Source organism: Sciurus carolinensis, chromosome 5 (assembly GCF_902686445.1).
Source record: "Sciurus carolinensis chromosome 5, mSciCar1.2, whole genome shotgun sequence".
Taxonomy (NCBI): Eukaryota; Metazoa; Chordata; class Mammalia; order Rodentia; family Sciuridae; genus Sciurus; species Sciurus carolinensis.
The window spans coordinates 114408575-114431933 of record NC_062217.1 but is presented as its reverse complement, the minus strand read 5'-3'; the positions used below and the strand labels follow the sequence as shown (position 1 = coordinate 114431933).

The following is a 23359-nucleotide window of genomic DNA, read 5'->3' as shown; positions in this document are numbered from 1 at the left end:
GAGCCCTGGTCCCAGCTCTGCTCTACCCTCACCCAACCTCATTCCCTCAACATTATATTTGTGATGCAGAGGCTCCCCCTGCCCCCAATTCCTAATCACAAGCCTCAGGGCCTTTGCATGCATGGTTTACCCATCCTGGTTCTCAATCCCCTCTTCTCCCAATTCTCTCCCTCTAGGTAATGCATGCTCATCCTTCCTGGGTTAGCTGGTCCTCACTCACTCTTCATGTGTCACTTCAGGCATCACACTCCTCTCCCCCAGAACTAGGTCGAGTTTTGCATTTATAGGGGCAACTATTTGATTAACTCTTATAAGATTTATGAGTTCCAGAGACAGTATTTATCTTTTACTTACCATCATATACCTGACAATTGAGGCATGAGTCAATCTCTTGACTGAATAAACAGCAACTTTTGTAATCTTCAAGGAAAGGAGTGTACAGATTTAAGAGTCCTGGGTTCAATTCTTAACTCTGCCATTTGTTAGTCAGGTCATCTTAGGAAAGTTGATACACCTGGCTAAGCTTTTTTTTCTCGTGAGTAAAATGGGCACAACAATATTCACATAAGGTTGTGAAGATAAGAGATAACATATACGAATTGGGAATCCAGTGGGCTCTCAACAAGAACAGATATCATCATCATCGCCATCAACATCATCAATATCCAACTTAGGGGCCAGCGGGTGGAAGGTCCTCTGATGAGGCCACGTGGCTTCTAAGAAAGAAGTGACTGACACCCAAAAGGAAACAGATAGTAACATTTTTTATTAAATATTACAGTGGATCAAAAAGTACAAAATATCTCTTGCCTGCTATGTGATTGGGAAACTATTGGCACGTAATACAGTATCAAAAGCAGTAATAAGTACAATTTGGAAAACATACAAAATTGAGTGTTTATAGTTGGCTCAGCATTCTTCTGGTAGTGTTTAAACTAATGCAAAGGTTACTCAATAACCTCTCCATTGGGAATCTATATAATATCACTGGGCCATGTTGCTATATACAAATAATCACCTTACAGAGCATAGAGGTTACATAGCTGGAATCACCAAAAGTATACAATATTTACAACACAGGAAAGTTTAAAAAAGTATAAACAGCCAAGAGATTATGCTGCTATTCTTCAGACATATTTCAACCATGGGGAGACAAGCAGAATATCAAATACGTCAACAGCCCACACTGGAGTTGAAGTGCTCAAGGTAATCATGGCAAGGGTGTGGGTCTCACCAGGGCGAAATCATTCCCATTTCTCTTTAAAATCTGGACAAGAGTAAAACTAGACCAAATGGGACTTGGCTGACCACCACCAAATGTGACTTTGTGGGACAACAAGTGAAGAGAAATAAATGGTTCTCTTTGAAGGCACACTACATAAAATATTTTTGTGGGACCATCTCGAAATTTCCATCAGACACACCAACACAGTGAAATACAGTACTTGAGAATTCATGCACCAGGTCAGAAAGTTGTAAAGTCAATATTGAGTTTTAACAAACCCTCCTGTATATGCCCTGATAAACAAGTGAACTTAAGAACTTCTAGCAAGTAAATAAATAAGTCAGTCCTGTGGCAAATGTTACAAGTGTGAATCACTCATTAGAATACTTAGTTCTGAAACTCAGTTGGACTGTTTTGTTTTTTTTTTTCCTTTTTTTAATGTGGAGTTGCCAAAAGTTAGACCAGAAGTTACATGGAACAGTTTTTAAAAAACATTATTTGGAATCTCCAAATCTCCAATAAATCACAGGCTTAGTGCATTTCAAATTGCAACATTTCTTGGAAGCCACACTCAGTAAATAGATTTATAACTCCATCACCAATTAGATTCCACAGTTTCCTTTACAGAACTACCAATAACAATGGTTTGATTGCACAAAGAAAGGCTTGTGCAATTCCATTCAATAATAAGGCCCCTTGAACTCAAACAATGCAAACAAAGCCCTATTTAAGACTTTTAAAAACGTAGTTCTCAGCCAATGAAGAATTCAATGGTCTTTCTGAAAGATTTCCAAGATCTCTGTTCGGAGTTTTAAAACAAATAACACTCAGCTTCTGTTGGGAATGTATACCCCCATCTCTCTATATTTGTCCTGATGTTTTGCCGAGGGTATGAGCTTCCTCAGACAGAAACAGTGAGTCTCCTCTCGGAAGAGATGAGAAAAACAAAAGCTGGACTATGTTAACATTGTTTGAAAATGGTGTGATCAAATTCCAACATGATGAAACCAGACTGAAATCATCGCAGTGGGGAAAACAAATGCCCCATATTCCAAATGGACAGGTGAGCTCCACTGGGGACAGACAGCCCCCATTTTCTTTGAGAAACAAACTCACAGAAACCATGTACAATCTAGCCCACGTCTGCTGCAGAATCACCAGTTTCCTTTTCTTCCATGTCCTTGATTCTGTGACCATTCAATCTAGTGCAACTTTCTTACATGTGTCCTGACCAGCATTTTTCCAGCTGGAATTGAGATTCTTTCCCCCTTATTCTTGTGCAATAGCAGGATAATCTGCATTCACACATTTATAATCTAAATTCTACTAGTCTACCTATGGTTCTATTAAATATATATATATATATATATTATTCCACAGGAAGGTAAATAATTAATTGAAGCAAATGGAACTCTTAACACTGGATCTCTACATTCTTTTGTTTCCACCTTTGGATATTAAGTATGTTACATGGAATATTTGGCTTCATATCATGGAGACATTTCAATACAGATGCACGGCATGCATGGCTTTGTGTAAGAGCCGCAGTTTCACTGTTATCAGTTTTGATTATTTTGCAGTCGAGTTACCTATTTAGAAGTCAAAAATTGTCATCAATTTTCATAGACTTAAATATCTCAGAGGTAAAAGACTTGGTTAACTATGGTCCTAAAGCCTATTGGTAGTGTTGGGGGAAGGGGACAGTGGGCTGGGGGTTCATCAAAGCAGTCTGCAATGGGGATGGATGGGAATGGGAAAGAATATCCACTCTCTACCGATCGACTCTTCACACACTGAGAAAATGCATCCACTTTGATGTTACATCTCAGGAGCAAAAGGAATAAAGTGGCCAGAATGACAAGAGGCATTTTCCACACCTTTGACTGCTTGAACAGCTCAATCACTCATTTCCAACAATAAAAGAAATGATCAAGTGGACCGGTGTTGCCAGGTGATTAAAAACCTGGCACAGGCCATGTTAAGTGTGCACCAGCACACAAAACTCACATCCCATACATCCAAAGAGGATGACTTTCTTTTGAAATGGGTAATCCAGCATGCCAAATATCCCCAAAGATAGACCCCGGGAGAATCTTCTTGGGGTTGACAAGAAAACAACTGATGAAGACAGTGTGACTTGATACCACTCCACAGGCCAAGGCCCAGAGAAGCTGTGTGGCGGCCAGGCCTTCAGCTGCTCCTCTATTGAAGGCTCAAGCTCCACCCTCTCCCAATCCCCTTTCCCAGACCCTTTAATGGGAGCAGTGCCAACACCAATGTAAGTCATTCTGGCTTCTGTTTTAATTTCTGAAATTCCTAAAATATCTGTGCAGCCCACAAATATGTCCTCTAGATTCTGTTGTTATTCAGCAGCTTGCTGCCAGTGAGGTTTTTGTTTTTATGATTCTTCTGGTATGTAGGACAGTTTCACAGCCTAGATAAGGTAAGTACAATGCTCAATATTTTCACATCACCCAATACTTCAAAGCAAAGCATTTGGCCCGGCAAGCAGTGTGTAAGCTCTTTCAACTATGCCATTTATGAGGAACAAAATCCGTAAGTCGTGGATCTGCAAAGGAACGTTCTCTGCACTGTGGTGTGCTCGACTGGTTCTTTTTCATTTGTTCCACTAGAATCAGTTGCTTCAATATGTAAACAATAACTTTACCACCCAAAGCTGCTCAAAATGATAAGATGTGGGAAAAATTACAAACACACATCAACAACAAGGACAGTCAGTCAGCCTTTAAAACAAAAATGAAAAAACAAAAGACCTGCAAACAAAAGCGAAACTGTTTAATTAAAAAAAATATATATATAGGGACAAGAAGGAACTGGGAGAAAATGGAACTACCTGTATATAAATTAGGTGAGCAAACAGTGATACGGGTAGTTTTAAAGAAGCAAATATATACAGTCAATTTAACAGTGTTTACTTCTCTGGATTGTTTAATAGTGTCAAAATGAAAGATCTACTGAAGTTTCACTATACATTGCATTGATTGAACGTTGGAGAGTTTTTTGAAAAGAGGGGCATTCCTTGGCTATGTGTGCCAGTCTTTCTTGCCCCTCCTTTGAAAAGCCTGCCCCCATTTTTGCCCAGATTGTTTTCCTTACCATTCGAACTCAGATGGGATGGGGTCCTCTAAGTTCTTCCTGGATCTACATCAATCCTTTCACAAGACCCATCGCAAAGTGAATGATCTGGAGGTGCCGGGGCATCCACATTGGAAGGGGGTCAAGACTGACCAGCCAAGGCTGGAGTTGTCCCAGAAAAATCAGGCCTGTTCACCTCCCTTTCGGCCACTACGACTGGGACTAATCGTACCCCCCATATTAGAAGGAATACTGACTTCTCACTCTATAAGCCATCACCCCTGGGTCGGGAGTGAACCTTTGATAGCCACGCCATTTGGGGATGCTAGGCAGAATCGGGCTTACAGTTTTGTACTGGGGTGTACAGACGACAGCTGGGAAGATGGAAAGGCAGCTTGAGGATTTATAGCAGCTAAAGGGTAAATGCTGTTGTGCAAAAGGTCCCCGTACGAACTTCCTACAGGTGTGGCCGCAGCCAAGTGTCTGTATAGCTGCTGAGAATTTGTCGGTGATGTAAAATCCCCCTCTGCATCACAAGCGAGTGGAAAGCCAGGGGCTGCATGAGCGGAGAAAGCACAGTTTGGTTTTTCAAGTACTGCAGAGAATGAGAATACCCAGCTGGGAGCCTGGAGTTGAGGCCCGAGTTACACAGGCCCCCAGAATACAAACCTGGGAAGATGGGGGAGGAGAGGGGAAGCTTGTGGCCCTCAGATCCGCCCCCAGAATGCCCACCACCGTAGGCTGCCTTGCCGCCTTCACTCTCCTGCTCAGAGGCCTTTTCTTTCCCAGAAACCTCCTTGGACGGGTCCAGGGAGACACTGCCCGGGCCTTTTTCCCAGCAATCACAAGGTCCAAATCCTCCAGGCTGCGCTTTATGGGACGTGCTGCACCAATGTTCTGAGGGCTCATTTTTCGGTGCAGGATGGGATGGACCATGCCTTCCATCTTTCTGAAATTCTCCAGTCTCACGTGGTGAGGTTTACCCGATCTCGAAAGTGACTCGGGGTACTTTTTAGGTGCTGACATGGTCATGGGTGATACTCGACAGGCCTTGGGGTGGCAGTCTCGACTCTGGCTGCTGATGACCTGGAACTGGGAGATGCCTTTGTTCTCCTGGGGTCCTGTGGCTGAGTGGGCCAGGCCCAGGACCTTGCCGGTTGGTTTATGTGGGTTTTTGGGAAGGCTCAGATCCGTCGGCTGATCATCTGTAGGGGCTTCTGCGGTGGCCAACTTTTCCGAGGCCAACTTTTTGTCTTGCAGATGCAGAGACGTGAGATAATTTACATGGAGCTTTTCTTGGTGTTTGTGGGAAGGAAAAGAATTGTTTTCCGATTCCCTGTACATGTCCCTAGAAGGGTACTTGGATGTCTGTTCACTATGAAGATGGTGTTCGGTGTGTCGATAGAGACTGTGGAGATGCGGGGATGAGTAGAAATCTGCCAGGAAGCTGGGCATGTGGGGATGGGGGAGTGCCCTCTTCTCTAAGAGTTTATCCTTACCCTCCTGAATTTCTTGCTTCAGGACATAGGAGTCAGCCAAGGAGTTCAGGTGATGCTTGGAGAAGCTGCAGCGGTGGGCGTCTGATCGACTGAGCTTGTCATGCTTAAAAATGTCATTGATGCTCTTTCTGTCCTCCGAGGTCTTGCTTTTGAAACTCTGGACGTGCTGAATCACTGATGGCCGGCTGACCGCCATGTGGTCGGCGCTTTGACTGTGGTGGGCCTGGGACAAACCTGAACACAAATCATCCCTGGCTATCAATTTCTTTTTGCTGATCAAAGGGGGTGGGGAGCCATAGGGGTAGCTGCTGGAAAGGCTGGCCCCACTCACCTGCGACAAGAGCTTTTTCTTGGCTAGTGGGGACATGATGCCTGGGTTACCCCTGGAGTAAAGCAGGGGTGTGTAATTGAGTCCATGGTTCTCATTCATGGGCCCAGTCAGGTCTTTGTCCTTGAACATGTCAAATGACTGGACCACAAGGACCTTTGGGGTCTGCTTTAGTGCATTGTGGATGTCGTCGCTGCCCAACTGGTCCACCTTCACAGTGCAGTTGGCGATGTAATCCGCCATGGCGGGCAGTTTGTCATCCTCTATCTCATTCTGGTTTGCCAGTGGTGGCTGAGTAGCGGGGAAGCTGGCAAAGGATGCTTCTTGGAGGTCATTGTCAGGGCTCTCTGTAAAACAGCAGGGTTTGGATTCTTGCTTTGAGTCTACCAGGACACTAGGAGAGGTGAGGGACTGTTTGCCAGATCCAGGGATTGGAACTGGATCCCTTTCTGGAGCCACAGGTGTGCTCGGGAGCAGAGGTGCAGGTCCTTTCTCTCCTGCCTCCTCGGCCTCTTTCTCACTGTTGGAACCTTGCTCTGTTTCATTGTCTTTTTCTGGGTCTGTTCTGGATGCCAGGGATCTCGCTGTAAAATCCTGGTACCCTTCCACTTTTTTCTTCAAGTCAGTTGCCGGGAGAGGCTCTGTGATGCTTTTCTGGTTTGAAGTCTCTTGTTCTTTCTCTTGCTCTGATGAAACCTGATAAAATATTTCAAAAGACAATCAGAAGAAAACTAAATACACTGACACGTTTTGCTATGAAATAAAACGTTACACACAGCAGTTTTTCCTGAAAACAGGCTTGTCAATCAGCTCACCGAGTTTCGGTAAGGTTTTATTACTCCCCAATCACGGCTCTAAACAAAGAAATCTAAATTACAGAAACATTAGGGGAAATATGCATATTCACTTCATTCCCTCATGAGACACCTATCAAAATAGCAAAGTGTTATGTACTGATGGTATACAATCACATCACTCCTTGATTCTAATATATAGTTTAATTCTAAGGTTGTCTTCTTGTCAAATCAGTCAATTATCCAAATGGGTTTTAAATTACATGTTGTGTTTTATGACACTTCTGAGAAAGGTTTTTTTTAAGCATCTCTCTTTCAAATATCCAACCAACTCCATGTCAACAACAACAAACTCACTCTTTGCCTTTCTTTGGAGAGCAAATCCCTTCCTGATGTGTTCAATATGATGCATTGAAAATTAGCGATGCTTAAGTGTCAATAATTTCCACTCCTTGCCATTTGACAACAGATAATGCTGAAACATTGAAAAAGAATCCAGACACAACAGTAGCCTGTCTACCACCTAAATGACAGGGAATGTTCTAAGTCCTTCTGGACTTCAACAAACTGTATTTCTATTACAGCCAAAAAGGAAATCGCCAGAATTTGCACAATTGAGTGCCACCACATGCATGGTTTTTCTATTCCTTACAACAAATTATAGTCAATGAGATGGATTTTTTTTATGTGTCTCTATTCACCAAAGTTGTGGGCACAATTCAAACCATTTATTGCATTATGTAGCTATGTAAGCTTTGACCTTACAAGATCATTTTAACTTTCCATCTGTGACCCAACTGACAGACAAAACTTTTCAAAACTGCTGTCATTCTGCCCTTACATGTCTTAATGAAGCAGTCACAAAACAGTTGTATTGTGTTGGTCCCCAGATCCCCCTGCCCCAATCTCATCCCTAGAACTTTGCTCTTTGTTAAGAAAAGAAATGCCAACCACATTAGCATCTTTGAGCAAAATGGAATACTCTGGTGTAGGGATACATAGGAACAAAAATTTTAAGGAATCACACCCATTTCGTAGATATTTCTCCTCAAATCCACCTACAAACATTTCTACTTTCTAGGGTTGTATTATATAACTAAGTGCCTTTGCTTATCCCCTCCCTTTCTTTCACTAATAGCTGCTTTTTTCAGTACAAATATCATTACTTGTTCTACATTAATAATCAGCATTGGTCTCTTGAGCTTACACATTGCATGAAAATACAGAAAAATGAGTAAAGGCAAATGAAAAAGGCAAATTGCATTTAATTGTTACTTTCTGATGGGACTAGAGTTTGAAGTGGGCCTCTGGGGAATACTCAGTCACACTGCAGTTTCTGTGACCCAGTCCATCAGTTCTATTGGAATCTCATCCCCCTAGCTATAAAGTAGGTTTAGAGAATGTGAAGCTAGGTTGAAAAAAGCAAAAGGCCCTTTTCCTAAGATTTTATGATCTGCTTTAGTATGTTAAATGCTAAATGATACCTTCCCTGGAAGCAGCTTGCAATTCAATTACCTGAAAATAGTGGATTTCACTAGAAGAGGTTTCTCACCCCTCCTATCTCTATTGAGTGCAGTGTTTCACATAGAAAACCAAAAATTTAAATAACAAACAATTGAATCCAACTAAATTCAATGAAAAGAAATATAGTTCAACAACATGGGTTTATGCTAGAGGTGATTCTGACTATAAGGTCAATTTTGAAGAGGGTGGGAGATTCTGTGTTGTTTAGAGAACCTCACAAGACAGCCCTGTGACACTCCGGACTCAGATAGCTCCTGAAGAGCACAGCTGGGGCCTGTAGGAAACAAGAAGCCTAACAGCTTTCAGTGTTCTTTCACTCTGGGGAGCACGGTTCCACTCTTGGGAATGATCATCTCCCAAGCTGACAGGCTCAGTGTGTGGGCTGAGGATCCTCCCATGACTCACAAACCAACCATTTCAAACTTCACCCCCAAAATGGAGCCCTTCAAAGGTCAGTGGGCCTCTTGGTCCTCAGTTTGCCCCTGGTGCTCTGGCAGCACTGTACATATGGTATCTAATAGAATTCACTGATCCAAAACCCTATAATAAATCACCAGGCCAACAGGATAAAGGAAGAATGGAATGTAAGCCTTAACTTGGAATTTCCTTGCTTTTGGCCATTTATGTTGCAAATTTGCAGATGTTTAAAAGTCTGGATCATCTTTTTTTATTCCTTCCTTTAAAAATTACTAGAATTTAAAATAATTATGAAACTTAAAAATAAGAACAAAACCAAAATTTCTCCTCTCGGTATTAATAGTTTCTTCATATAGAGGAGTCAGTTGGGTAAGTTAATATTATTATGAAGTTGAGAGAGAGAGAGAGAGAGTGTGTGTGTGTGTGTGTGTGTGTGTATGTGTGTTTGTGTATGCATGTGCATGTGCGCATGTTTTAAACCAGAGTTTAATTAGGGAGTCTCTTATGTGTTCATTATAAGCCTGATTTTTAGAGGGTGTTTAATATCAGCACCAAAATTCCCTCAGGGGTTGAATCCTAGAACATGCTGTCTCCAAATGTGGCTGCTAAGTTTTGTTTTTGATTTTTTTTTTTAAATGGTGTTTTTTTTTTAATTATTCAGGTTGAAACAGCCCAGACCAGCCTCCATGACTGGCTGTATGCTGACGGTAATGGTTTCTACCAAAGAGCAACTGTTGGGGACTGTGGGTAGACGGGACTTGTTTTAAAAGGTTAAGAAACTACCTGTTAACATGAGAGATAATAATGGTTTCAGAGGAACCATTTCAAAAATTCCCCTATAAATAATATGTACTTAAGATATTGCCAAATTGGTCCCCACCCAGGGCTGTTGCCTAGAGGTCAATTACAATGGAGACCCACAGCTTCCAGGGTTTCAGAAGAGGACTACTGAGTCAGAACAACCATTTCAATGTCCTCCCCCTTAAAAAATCCCCCCACTACCCCCTCCTGCCCCAAAGCCACACCAACCGCCCAGATGGACTGGCTGTGAAATGGGTGAGAAGCATTGTTTCACTATGGAACCCCTTGGTTTGTAGTCCTGTCTCCTTCCATCTCAGAGTCTGAGAAGTTTGAGCATTTGTTCTGTTTTTTACAGGATGTTCTTGTCTTTCTAAGTTCTATACTTGGCCTATCCCATTTCATACCTTGCAATGTATCTCATCTCTCCAACAAAGGAAAGAGTCTACAGGAACTGGAGAACTACTGGGGGAACAATGAAGCTTAGGTCTGAGATTTCTCATTTCAGCTGTGAACTCTGCAGGAACACAGCTGTGGGACTCAGGGTTCCAGAAGACCTTGGGGCAGGATGTCCTTCACAGGTGGCATTCCTGTGGAGCTCAGCAACTTACCTCTGCTGCATCCTGGGGCTTTGGGGCATTCTCTTTTTCTTTCTTGCTCTTAGGTATTTCATGTTTGATGCGCTTGGTTCCTGATACTTTTGTTTTATTTTCATTTTCCTGTGAACTGTTCTCCTGTTTTCGAGGTTTGATTGGAGGCAAGGGCTTATCTTCCTCTCCCTTAATAAACCTTTCATACGGTAGGATTAATCTACAAGAGGAGCAGAGGAGATGATAAATCAGCTGACCAACTCCAGCAGTGTCCATGCTATGGGGGTTTTCTTTCTTTTCTCAGTATAGTCATCCCTTTGCATGGGATTTGTTTCAAAACCCCCGCAGAAGCAGACCAATCTAATAGATGAACTAGGGACAGTAAGAGATTAACCATCATAACTAATAATACAATAGGACAATTATTATAATGATTATTGTAATAAAGGTTATATGAATGTGGTCCCTCTCTCCTGAATGAGTCAAGACAAATATTATTTTTGGACTGTGGTTGACCTTGGGCAACTGAAACCACAGAAAGCAAAAGCACCACAGATGAGAAAGGAGTACTATACAAGCAGCTTGTGAAATTACTTCATTGCCAGTGACCCCAATGCATTCTAGAAACTTCCACAGTCGAGTGAAAAGTCCATACCTGGTCAATTAAATAATTCTTTGCAAGTCAGATGTCACTTGGAGGTTGTGAATGTAGATACCAAAAATACCAAATGGATGCATTCAAGGTTGACAATATTCTTATTATAGCCCATGGCACTTGGTTAAGTGCCAACACCACCACAAAGGTAATGATAGTTGCTGTTCATTTATCAGTCCATCAATGTTCATTGAGCACCTATTATGCCAGGCCGTGCTCTAGGTGCTGAGATACAGCAGTGACTCAAACTTCCAAAGCCTCTGACCTCATGAAGGGACAAGTACATTATGAAGATCATTTCATAAACTCTCCACCACATCCCTACGTAGTCTTATTCTTTTCTTTTAAGCAATGAGACAACTGAGACCCAAAATGGTTAAATAATTTGCCTAACAGTCACTTGTTAGAGCTGGAATTTTGAACTTGGTCACACCTATCACCAAAGTTTTTATTTTTATATACCTCAGAATGCAGACCTAACACCTAGGATGAAAAGGTCAAGGGCAGACAGGCTCAGCATGGCTGAGGTGTGGCCTTATGCTGCAGCTCTGGGGAGGCAGGTGATGCCAGCCTGAGGAGGTCTGTTTTGGGGTGCCAAGTCAAAGAGGGCCCCAGAGAGAGGGAAGCAGACCAACCACTCAAGCCACAAAAATCAGAGGGCTGAAAAATTCAAGCATTTTAATTATATAACTTTTTAAACAAAGTGCATAAAATTGCTCTAAAAAGAGAAACATCAAACAGCTCTGGTTTTAATCTGTTTTCCCTTTGCGACGCAGCTCTTGATCTGAACGGGAAAAGGGCTGATGTAATTAAAAGGCATGGATTGCATTACAATCTCAGTTTCAACTTCAGTGATTAAAGTTTTTATAATGCATTTGGTATGATTAATGACTCACTGTGGGATTAATACAAGACTCAGCCTTAAAAATATGAACTTTAATACAGCAAACATAATTTGTTTTAAATAAGACAAGTTGACTCAATGAAGAAAATGTACTTGGCTTATAAACAACCAAAATCTGTTCAAATATCGGGAATCCTAATTATTTTTACACTAAGACACCCAGGCAAAAACTTTCTTGCTTTGGATATTTGTTTGCTCTCCTAAAATTGCTTTCTAACTACACAATTTGGATCTCAGCTACTTAAACATATTCAACTGTTCAGGTTTGAAATTAACAGGGGGACATTTGGGAACATAATATATCATTCTTTAAAAACAAACCAAGTAAATTGTGGGAAAATCAAATCCCAATTTATAGTATATTTGAAACCAAATCCATTTACTGAGCATGCTCGGACAAGGTATGTGCAAGGAGGCGTGAATAATACCTTCGAGCCCTACATCTGGCAGTGGGCCAGCCATGAAGATCAACACAGCCCATGGGGAATAGTTATCTTCAGATCCCATTACAAACTGAGTTTAAACATGTTACAGCTGCTAAAACTGGAAACTGCTCTCTCTATGTGGACTTACTAAAATAATATATGGCTGCCAAATACCTGCTTCCCACTGTAATATTACAGTTAATGTTTATATAATAAAAAGCATAACTAAGCAGAGACGAGAAAAAAGCAATCTTGTTCATACTTGAATTTATTCTGTCTCATCTGTAAAGTCCTCAACATTCCCCCCAATTCCTTTTATCTGAGTAATTCTGCCAGGGACTTTATCCCTTTCAATATTAGCAGGTTGGGGATTGTCCAGGAACAAGATGCATTGAATATTTTAAACTGGAAAAATATTTTAAATTAATTTTAATGAAAACATATTTTATTGTGGGGACAGATAGATTTGTTTTACTTTTGTTTTGTTGCCATGGGAACGCAAGGAGCTTGGAAGCCTGGGTATTCCATTTGCTGGTATTACCCTTCCCCCAGCTTCGTTTTCTAATTGAGATGGTGACACCATGAGGGACCCTCTTTTCTGAGAAGAATGACAGCATTACCTCTGAGTGTGAGGAGGGGGATGAGGGATAGCAGAGCCTTGGGTAGGGGAGACACCCAGTGGGTCCCAAAGGACCCCCTGCCCCGAGTCCTGACGGTCTTGGGCCAACTCAGCTCTCTAGATGGGTGCTAAGGAGACTTTAATTTCCTTTTCTAATTTTGTAAGTTCATGAGGCAGGGCAACATTTTCATTTCTTTTCTTTCTTTTTTTTTTTTTTTTCCCTTTCCTCTCCCCTTCACTCAACTCAGCAGCTGGCAGGCCGACAGCAGTAAAAAATACATTTCACTTTGCTGGTCAAAGGCCTAAAGCCAGAAGCAGGAAATCTGGAATTAAATGTTTCTTGTATCTGGAAAGAGGCATGACTAAGGTAAAACTGAATCCAAACACAAGCCCTGCCTGTTCAAGGCTTCCAGAGGGAGCGTGCATGTGAGCATGTGTGTGTGTGTGTGTGTGTGTGTGTGTGTGTGTGTGTGTATAAAGGTCAATTGAATTTTTTTCCCCTTCTAAATCATTGAAAGATAATTATAGTGGCTCGGGGGTTGGGGGAAAAAAGGCTCCCAGAATAAAACAAGAAAGGCAGCAGTTAAAAGGAAACAAGTAAAAATATGACCAGCTAAGCTCTGAAGAGCAGGGCATGGTCTCTCACAGCACAGAAACAATTGCTGCTTCATAGAGCCATTTCCGTTTGGTACGATTTTCACTGAATGTTTTTTCAGTTATCCTGTCATGGTACAACACAATTACCCCACAGGATGTGATCTTATCATTTGATTATTAGAAGTTTTTACAGTACAAGAGGACGAAAGCTATTATAGGTTTCTGAACATTTAAATGTTCAACGTAGTATTAAAAACAGGTTTGCCAATATGAGGTCAACATTGCCCAATGCAGGAAGCTGCGGAGGTTTGTATTATATAAAGAATTCAGCATAATGCAACCTGCCTGGGCTTTGCGGATGATTATTCCTCAAATATTTGTAGTACAACAAAGATTTAATCAGTCTCTAAACTGTGCAGATAAAAGCAAAAATGCACCCAGTCCCCAAGAATTCATTATATAGAAGAAATATTTTCAATGGGTTGCATTTCTTAAAAAAGGGGGCTGGATTTTAGGTGGGTGTAAATAATGGAGAAGAGAAGCAATATATTCATTAGTAAATCCAGAGACGCTCCCCCGCCCTCCACATCTAGTCTGGGGATTGAAAGCTGGGCACATAAATGGGTCTTTATTTTTATCCAGATTTCACATTTCAGATTAGTAAAATGCTTATTTATGATGCCATTAATGGATCTGAAATAGGTAAGCCATCATGTATTAAAAAATAACATCTTTTCATAGGCATAAGATTTGTAGCAGCATGAGATTTTATTTTTCCCTAGGAATAATACAAGAATAACATTTTCTACCCCAAAGCAGAAACAGTAGGGGAGCCTTTTGCTATCACAGAGATTCTTATTAAATTCAGTCACTGTGAAAAGCAAGATTTTTTTTCTCCTTCTCATTCTTTTTCCTCCTCTTCTTTTTTCTTTTAAATAAAGAAGACTTAAAAATCAACCCAAGTTAAAATTAACAAATCAATGGCATTATAACCTTGATTTATTAGTGTCTGAGCCAGTAAATTATCATCATACAAGAAATTGCTGGTTTGAAAAGATTTCAGCTTTGCTAAATCTCAAGTTAAATAATGGTGCTCAGTATACTAGGGTTTTAGATTTGCCTCATCTGATATTATAAAAAATTCAATACATTTCTCTACAGCAGAAGTCAGGGGTCAGCAAATCTATTACTGTAATGTAAGTAATCTGGCAACCTGCCAACTCCTTCTCCCTTTTATTATTTTTTTAAACACCAAGGCAGATAATTTTATATTTACAAAGTCTAAAATCCTCCAGGGCCTTGCCTCTCTTTTTCAACAAAAAGCAGCAGCCTGACATTAGAGAAATGTATATCACACATGTCCTCGTCATTTGCATTTCATACAAAAGAAGAAAAGACCCTTCATCTTTATTAGGCAACATTCCTCTCCCCTCCTCACAAGCAGAGGAAAAATAATGTCAAATCTCATCTGTACGAGTAACCACTAATGTCTCCTATATTGATTAATGCTTGCGTGGAATGACTGAACTTTTGGGCCAAAACATTTAGCAAACAGTGCTTAAGAGAAGAAATGAGAATCCATCTATTTATAGAGCTCTGAAAAATGATATTATAATAATGTCTGGAACTGACTCAATTCAGAGTGAGGAAAAGAAGTACGAAATCTTGAGGGTTGTTTTTGAATCTCAAACTCACCTATTACTTCATAGATTCATAGACACTTTCATGGTATTAAACCAATGAAAAATTTTAGGTCTACATATTTGCTGGTATTCTTGGAGCAGAATATTTAAGGGGCAGAAGGAAATATAGTTGGTGTGCATGTCAGGTCAAAAATGCTACTACTATTCTTATACTATTAAGTGTTTCTGTGTGTGTGGCAGTAGAAGAGAAATGACATATTGGTTCCACTGGGGCTTCGGACCTGATCTGATCCCAAATGGACTCATTACACCTCCAAGTTGATTTCAGGGTTGATAAATTCTAAGGCTTGGCCAGACGTTTCCCTTCGCAGCCAGAAATTGAAAATATAACTTCACTGTGAAGTGAGGGAAGCAATCTTTCACCAAATATGGAGCCAATAGAAGGTATATTTTTCCTTTCTGAAGACGAAGTACACGCACTTGTTAAGGTTCCAAGGAGCACAGAGTTTCTAATCTTACATACTATTCACCTCTCAAGGTGCTAGACCATGACTATAAAAATGGCAGAACATTTGGGGAGTACGAAGGCAAATGTACACAAACATGCTACATAGATGTTCAGAGAAATAAAAATGTTTTCTCAGTGGACACAACAATAGTTGAGGGGAACACAATAGCAATTGTGCGGCTTTGTTCCTGTTCTTTTACAAGGTAAACTCCATTGGGGGCTCCTGATAAAGATCTCTGTTTTATGGTATGAATTTTGGTGGAGAAGAAAAAAATTCTGTGTGGTGTGTAAGGAGTGAAATATCAGAAATCAAGAGAGCTGTGAAAGAGGTCTCCAGTTTCACCTTTCAATAGATAAGAATGTGAACTGAAAGCTTTGGGCATTAAACCATGAAATGAGGAGCCATGTTGACAGGCAGGAAGTGGAAGAATGAGCCTATGTTAGGACCTACCTGAGCCAAGAAAATGGCAGGAGAGTGCAATGTGGATTCTGTGGGGAAGACTTAGCTTGCCCAAGAGCTACCAAGAGCAAATCTTACTGTGCTTTTAGAAAATGAAGTATGTATAAATGATATCATTTGTATTCTATGCTAAGACACCAAAAAGGTATGGGGTCCATTATCACTAAGAACAAAACATGGTCACTTGTCAGAATAGCTCTCTTCCCTGGGAAAATGATCTGCTCACCGGGGGCTTCATTACCTACTCCAAGGCAGAAGTTGAACAAGAAAACTTTTGGAAGGCTTTAATACCCTCTTCTTTCCCCTGGAAGTGGTGAGAGTTTTATCTGACTCACTGTTAAAATTCTGACATTCTCTCCATGGTCTTGGAGTGCCTAGGACCCTAACTGAAGAGAAGAGCAAAAGGCACATGGTGCTAGGACCCAGAAATATTGTGGCTTGGTTCCTATTGAGGTGAGTCAGTGAGATAAGAGATAGCTTGAGGTTGACAGTTCCTCTGAACTGGAATTATGTGGACTTCAGGGAGAAGGTTAGAGGCAAGGTGAGAGGGTTAAGAGAGAAACTTCAGGTTATTCTTATATACTAATTAGTCATTATAATATTAATAGCAGTTCCTATTAATACCAGGCACTGTGTGCCTTTCACTTTAATGTATACATAAAAATATGTTATCTTCATAGTATGGGTGACAAAACTCAGGTTCAGGACTAAATAGTGCAGTGAAGAGACAATGGTACATAGCCCTTAAGTCCCCAAGTTTTGTCCAAACACAGATCTTCCTGTCTCTGCTAGTCCAAGCTGCATTCATCTCAGCATTGGAGATGTGCATCTTCATACACTGCCTGAGAAATGTCAACATAGAGGAGATACTAAATGATTATCTGTGCACAAGTTAAAGGAATTCCAAGATCCTGAAGAATTACCTAAGAAATCAAGAGGAGCAATTCTTTTTTCTCAGAGGCAAGAGACCTACAGAATACATGTGTGGCCATTCCACAAAAGGTCAACCCACTACATCAGAAGCAGCACTATGGTTGGGTACACTACATCTCTTATAACGTATCACAATAACCATGCCACAACTCTTAAAGAGCAACCTAGTTGATTCAGGTCCTACTTAATACTGAGTAAGAGAAACTCAAGAATCATCATATGCTCTATGAATTCTGGCCTCTAGGACTTAATCTTACCATGTCTGAGTTTCCCAGGATCTCCCCAATAGAGCTCATCAGGGAATTTGCTTCACCGAGGACTCCTTGCCACTTCTAAGGGTATCTAGATTAATGTTATCCCCGCCTCTCTGCCTTTCAAATGAGGCCACATTGAAGAAAGCTGGGGTGGGCTTAAAGAAGCTGACTTTATGGCCCAGGGATTAAAATTCATGATCACAACAGAGAACATGGACCATAAACAGCACCCAGCCCTCCATGGTGCCAACCAGCCAAGATGGCAGCAATTACTCTTCTCAATGAGAAAACAATGACTAATGTAGAACGCAGTTGCATGGATCCTTTCCAAAGGCAGATGAACAGTATTTTAAGAATAATAAATAAACATAACTATCATATTTTTAATGTCAAGCGTATCCCACAAATGAAGGCAGGCAGTATCCATGTGTAAAAACAGGCAATCGACAACTACATTTAAGTCTCAGGCATGTTAAAAACCACTGTTTCCAGAGCTTCTGAAATGTTCACCAATTCCCCACAACACTTAAGATTTTGGCCAAATTTTGTAATAACTTGTACAAAAACAAAATGTTCCAGGAGGTTTTCAGTGGATGAGTTAAAGATATATTTTAATGGTAAACAATTACATTCTTCTGTCATCTGATACTTTTTTTTCCCCTTTCTTTTTTGGAAACATGCTTTCTGAATTTTCAATAGTTCCTTTGTGAAGGCATCTGTTACTCACATAATTGAAAAGATGTTTGTGCAGTGGCATGCTTGAGAGTACAGTTATTTAATCTTAATGATAAAGCCCCGAGGACAGAAAATCATAAGTAGAAACCTCTTGTTATTTATCAAAAAGAAAAGGGGCTAAGACACCTAATCTATTCTCAAATTTAAATTCATGCTTGATGAAAACTATCAATAAAACATGGGACCTGAAAAGTTTCTTGAATACTATAGTTAGGTCCAAAGGCAGCAGGGAGGTAGGTTGAAAACAAAAATGAGACAATAAAGGAGCCTGACAAAGAAAAACTGCTGTTTGGCAAGCTTTTTTTTTTAGGTCAAACAAAGAAACTTGCTGCAGTTTTACAGCATGACATACACACTTGATTAGTTTGTGCCGGAGGGTGTTTTTACACTCAACAGTGTAAACTCCAACTTCTATTAATTACAACTCGCATTTAGAGGCGGATTTAAGAATTTTTAAATACAGATTTTTTTTTCAAAGGCTGTTGTTTATTTTTTTTAAAACAGAAACCAGTTTTTCTACTCCAGGGCCTGGCTGGGGTTTTGTTTTTCTTTTTCAAAGTTTCTTGAAACATCCAGGCATTGGAAAGTTATCAGAGCATTTTAGGCATGCTGAGTGATTCGGAGTGTGAGGCTCTTCTGTATGAAATTACCTGACTATCCTTTGGGGAGAAATTCTTTACAGATAAGAAGATGCTACTCAGTGTAGGGTATGTTGATCTGGTTCAGGTCTCCTGTGAGAACCAGCGTGGTGGGGTATAGACAGCAGCTGCACAGCCTCAGGTCACCTAACTCTGAGCCACTTGTGTTTGACTTCCTGGGCTGCTGTCTGTTGATAAGGGCCAGCAGGCTGCCTGCTGGTTCAAGGAAAAGGAACAGAGCACCTGGTGGCAGTGTTGCTGAGGGAGGAGCAAGAGAGAGGCCACTGGCCAGGACTTCCCTCAGCAAGACAGTTGGGAAGGAGGTGTACAAGGCCATAGACTGGTCACCACTACCCTGGATGTGGTTGGACATAATGAATCCACTGGACCACAGGGCAAGAGAGTTAACAGACATCAAGAGAACAGACTGCACTGCCTGCCTTTCAAAATTCAGTCTTAGCAATCTCCTGACAGCCCCTCCCACCACCACATTCCCTACCTCTTTACATATATTTCCTAGTGGGAATCTCCCTTTTTGTTTGGATTTAATTTAGTTCATTCAATCCCTGTTTCCTGATATATGTTCATAATGCTTCACTGGGAGCACTGGAGAAATTTCAAGGAAGGCCCTTCCAAATGGTTTCTTTATTGTCCTTGAAATCTGCAACTGAGTTACTGTAGGCAATTAGGATGATCTATCCTAATTTCTAATCCTATCTTTTAAAGATCCAGTTCAGATTCTAGATCCTCTAGGAAGACTTTTCTCATTTCAGTTGTAAATTCCTTCCTGGATCCCTACTGAACCCATTATTTGTATCCATTATGCAACTGGTTTTTCATACCTTAAATATTTAACTCTTCTCTAGGCCTATATGGTCTATAAGTCAGATCTTGTGATAAATTAGAAAACCCAAGAATCCTAGCAGCTTCAAGTTCTAATGAGATGGCAGTAGAAGTAGCTGGGGGTGCCATGTTGAGGATTGTAAGGCTGAACCTGGGCTCTTGGGAAGCAACATCATGTTCCCTAATCAATCTCTGCCATGGGTGTGGTAGCATGGGCACCTCTTTATTGTTTGCCAGTTTCATTCTCAACTCTTTGGTTCATATATTCTCATTATTCCTGACCCTGCCAGCATATCGTTGATGTTCAAAAAACACCAGCTAGCTCTTGAGGACAAGAGCAAAGGAAAAATGGCAGTTGACCACATGGAAAATCTATCCTATTCAAGAAAAGGAAGAGGAAGCAACTAGGAGAGTCTTCTTAACCAATTTCAAATCCAATCTTAGGCTGTGTTGATAGGCTGATAACAGCTCCCATCCCAAGAAGTACTATGTCACATCTGGAGTAGCTTTGGGTATTCTGAGTGACACAAATTAGAGGTATCTATATGAGAGCGAGCCAAGTTGGGGAAGTACCATAAATTATGCTCTGAGATGTGATTGAATGGAATAAGAACACTTGGAATGTGCCAAGCGTCTGGAAGTGCATCACTGAGAAAAGGAAGCACACAACAAATTGGCCCCAAAACACAAGGCAGGGTCAGTGGGAAGCCACACGAGGCACATGCTCTTCATGTACAAGAGCGTTTGGAAGCAAAGCACCTTCCACCATGTTGCTCTCTCCACAGTCTCCCACTGAAGGTACTTAGCAGACTCTGCAGAGCCCAGTGCCAAGCACAGTTCAATCCCACGGAACTTAGCAACCTCTGGACTATATTTTGCCTAAGGGAATGGTTGGTTTATTTATGTAAAATATTTCCAGGAATATTAGAGCCAATATCTATAAAGTTAGGTGACTTTACCTACAAATGATCTTGAAAATATGGATGGATAGGAAGGGTAGAGACTGCATCTGACTATGGCAATGGTGTTGGCTGATCCTACTGAGCATCTCTGGCCCGGGGCCATGAAGGTGTGCTTCCTTCAAATAATCTTCTGCTATCCTACTTTCCTCTGTGCACATCTATGCCATCTTCCCTGGTAAGTATCTGAGTTTGTGACAAGGGTGTGGAGCAGTGCTTCTCCAATGACTAGAGAAGAATGGTCTTCTAGATTCCCATCTGATACTTTTTAAAAATACATAAAAATGAGTTACTAGAAAAACGAAATTTAAAAAGTCACACGAAATACATGCCCAATTTTTTTTTTTATTATATTCAATGAACATAAAATTATTCTGGCAAATTTCAGGGTTAGTGTATCAAAACTTATTCACAATTGCTGTGCTTACTATTAGCTCTTTTTGGGATAGTAGCAAGCAACTCATGGATGGGACAGAAAAAACTCATTTTAGTGGCAGTAGTCTTAGCAAGGGTAAGTGCTAAGGGACTTCTCAAATGTAAAATTCTGAGTTCCGCCTGTGACTTTCTCAATTCTGTATTTATTAGCTTCAAGGGTGTCAAAACGAGCAATAACACATGAATTGTCCAAAACATGAACAGAACTGTAACTCACCTTGACTTTCCCTTGGCCTATCGTCATGGTATGATTAGCTGAGTTCCTTAGAACCTAAGAGATTTTTTGGTCTTTATTTTAAAGCACATGCTCATCTTACTCAGAGCATGAAGCTTCCCCTTCCCTGCCTACCACCTTTAGCAGGCCCTCCAGCTGTCTGTCACTTGGTTTCTGCCCAAGTGCATCTGGCCAGGGCACAGCTCACCCCAAGTCACTGCATCAGCCACGCAACATGACAGTCTTGTCCAAGAAATGCTTATGGGAAAAGCAGAAGGTTAGAATTTGAAATTGGGTATTCCGTATGCAAGAAGATGAAGTGTAATTGCTCATTTCCCTCACAAACAAATACATTTGTTTATGATTTTGATTTTCTAAATACTCAGAAAAGCACATCACAAAGTACTTTTGCCTTAATGCTCCTTTTAAAATCCCTAATAACAACTTCATGTGCTCCACAGAAACAGACCATGTAATTTATTCAGGAAAATTAAAACCAGTAATCTGGTATTCTGTGTAAAGATTTTTTTCCCTCTGCTTGTGCTTCAAAAACATTTAAAAGAAAAAGAGAGAGGGAGAGAAAGAAAGAAATCTGCATGTGAAAACAAAGCCTTTAAAGTGAATTAGCATTCTAGAAAAATCAAGCTAAAATTCCATAAAAGTAGCCATTTTTCTTTTGGTTCCTTTACTGATAAAATGATTTGAGGTATCTTAGGTAAAGAGTTGGACAAAAAGAAAATGTTCCATTTAGAAGGGTCTTGTGCCCAGGAAGATGTGGGCATTTTTCTTTGCGTTATAATCTATAGTAACTTTATCTATAAATCCTGAGCAAAAAATGTCCAGAATAACCACATTTCATAAGCTTTGCTGAGTTTGAGACATCTACATAGCAACAGCCTTGCGATGGGAACACATTAATGCTTTTTATATTGGTAATCATCTGTAACATGAGCAATTAAGTACAGTACTAATGGACTATGGCCAGGAGCCTGGTACTAATATTAAAAACTGACAGAGATGAATAGGTTTGGAAGCAAAACCAGGCTGACAAAGACATTTTTATGAAGTGCTTGGACCTATTTGATTTAAACCAATCAGAAGCAAGTTTGGACGAGTCGGGCCTTCAGCGACAATGATGCATTCACAGGCATTGTACCATTTCTGCTGTGCCTTAAATAAAAACACCCATTGATTCTTTTCAACAGCCCGCACTTTCATTATTACACTCATTAATAAACCAAAAGTGCCCAACTAATATACAAGTAACATTTACTGAGGAACTGGCTACTTTTTTCTTGTAGTAAAATGAAAACATTTACTGGAATCATGAACCACACTGCATGAAAAATACATCAGTGGATAATGCATAGTAGATCACTCACTCCTTTTTCATCTTCTAGGAAAGTAAAGCTGGAGGGAGGGGACTAGCTAAAGGAGCAAGTCTCTATAATAAGAGGGAAAAAGGAGAAACCAGCCGCTAGGTAGGGATTCCAATCATTCTGATCTGGTTTGGGAAGGCTGTAAGAATTTCAAAGGGCAGCTCCAGACTAGACATTTGCCTGCAAAGTCTCCTGACCCTTCTCAAGGAGTCTTCTTGAAAACAGTGGCCCTTCACCAATCTAGTTATCTCTGTTTTATCTGTGTTCGTGCAGCCTGTGACTAGAAAATGATGAAATCCACCATAATCTCGCAGCGTTAGCCACTAGTACAGTCTCTTCTTTGATCGTCTCTGTACAGATCTGAGTCTCCTCTGCCTCTCTCTGGTAGAACCAAATAAAGAGAAGATGCCCAGGACAGTAATTTCCAGCTTCTTACCCCACCATAACACATGGGATTATGGGTGATTGATTCAAGAAGGATAGTGGCATTGCAAGTGCAGTCTGAATTTTTAAAAAATAAATCAATGATCTTCAAATATGGGTGGCTGGCTACCTTTAGATAGTAATTATTTATGGCACCCCTTGCATCTGATTACAAGATCACAAAAGAAATATGGAGGAAACACTAAGGGCTTGCTAATTGCCTGAAGAGCTGTGCAGAGCTGTCCCTGTTGAGGTTTCAACTTGGCAGCTGGATTATTGTCTCTCAACTGTAAATTCACCCAGCTGTACTCTGCTAGGTGATGCTAGGAGAGGAACTCTTAAATGGCATGTCCCTTTCATCAGCTGTCTTCCTGTGGTAGTTCTACAAATAAGGGGCTCTAGGACACATGAGAAAGGGATAAGGGACCCCTTTCTTTCTGTTTTGCTTGCCATTCATATCAGCA

The 23359-nt window shown here is 40.7% G+C and overlaps 1 protein-coding gene across 1 annotated transcript in view; it reads right to left on the bottom strand.

Moving 5' to 3' along the window:
- Positions 1-747: 747 nt before the first annotated feature.
- The window catches only part of Arid5b (AT-rich interaction domain 5B), a 178677-nt gene continuing 156065 nt past the window's right edge, over positions 748-23359 (bottom strand). The window contains 4 exon segments of the mRNA XM_047554478.1: positions 748-4841; positions 4844-5131; positions 5134-6844; positions 10293-10491. Coding sequence (XP_047410434.1) covers positions 4663-4841; positions 4844-5131; positions 5134-6844; positions 10293-10491 — 2377 coding nt within the window. The 3' untranslated portion in view covers positions 748-4662.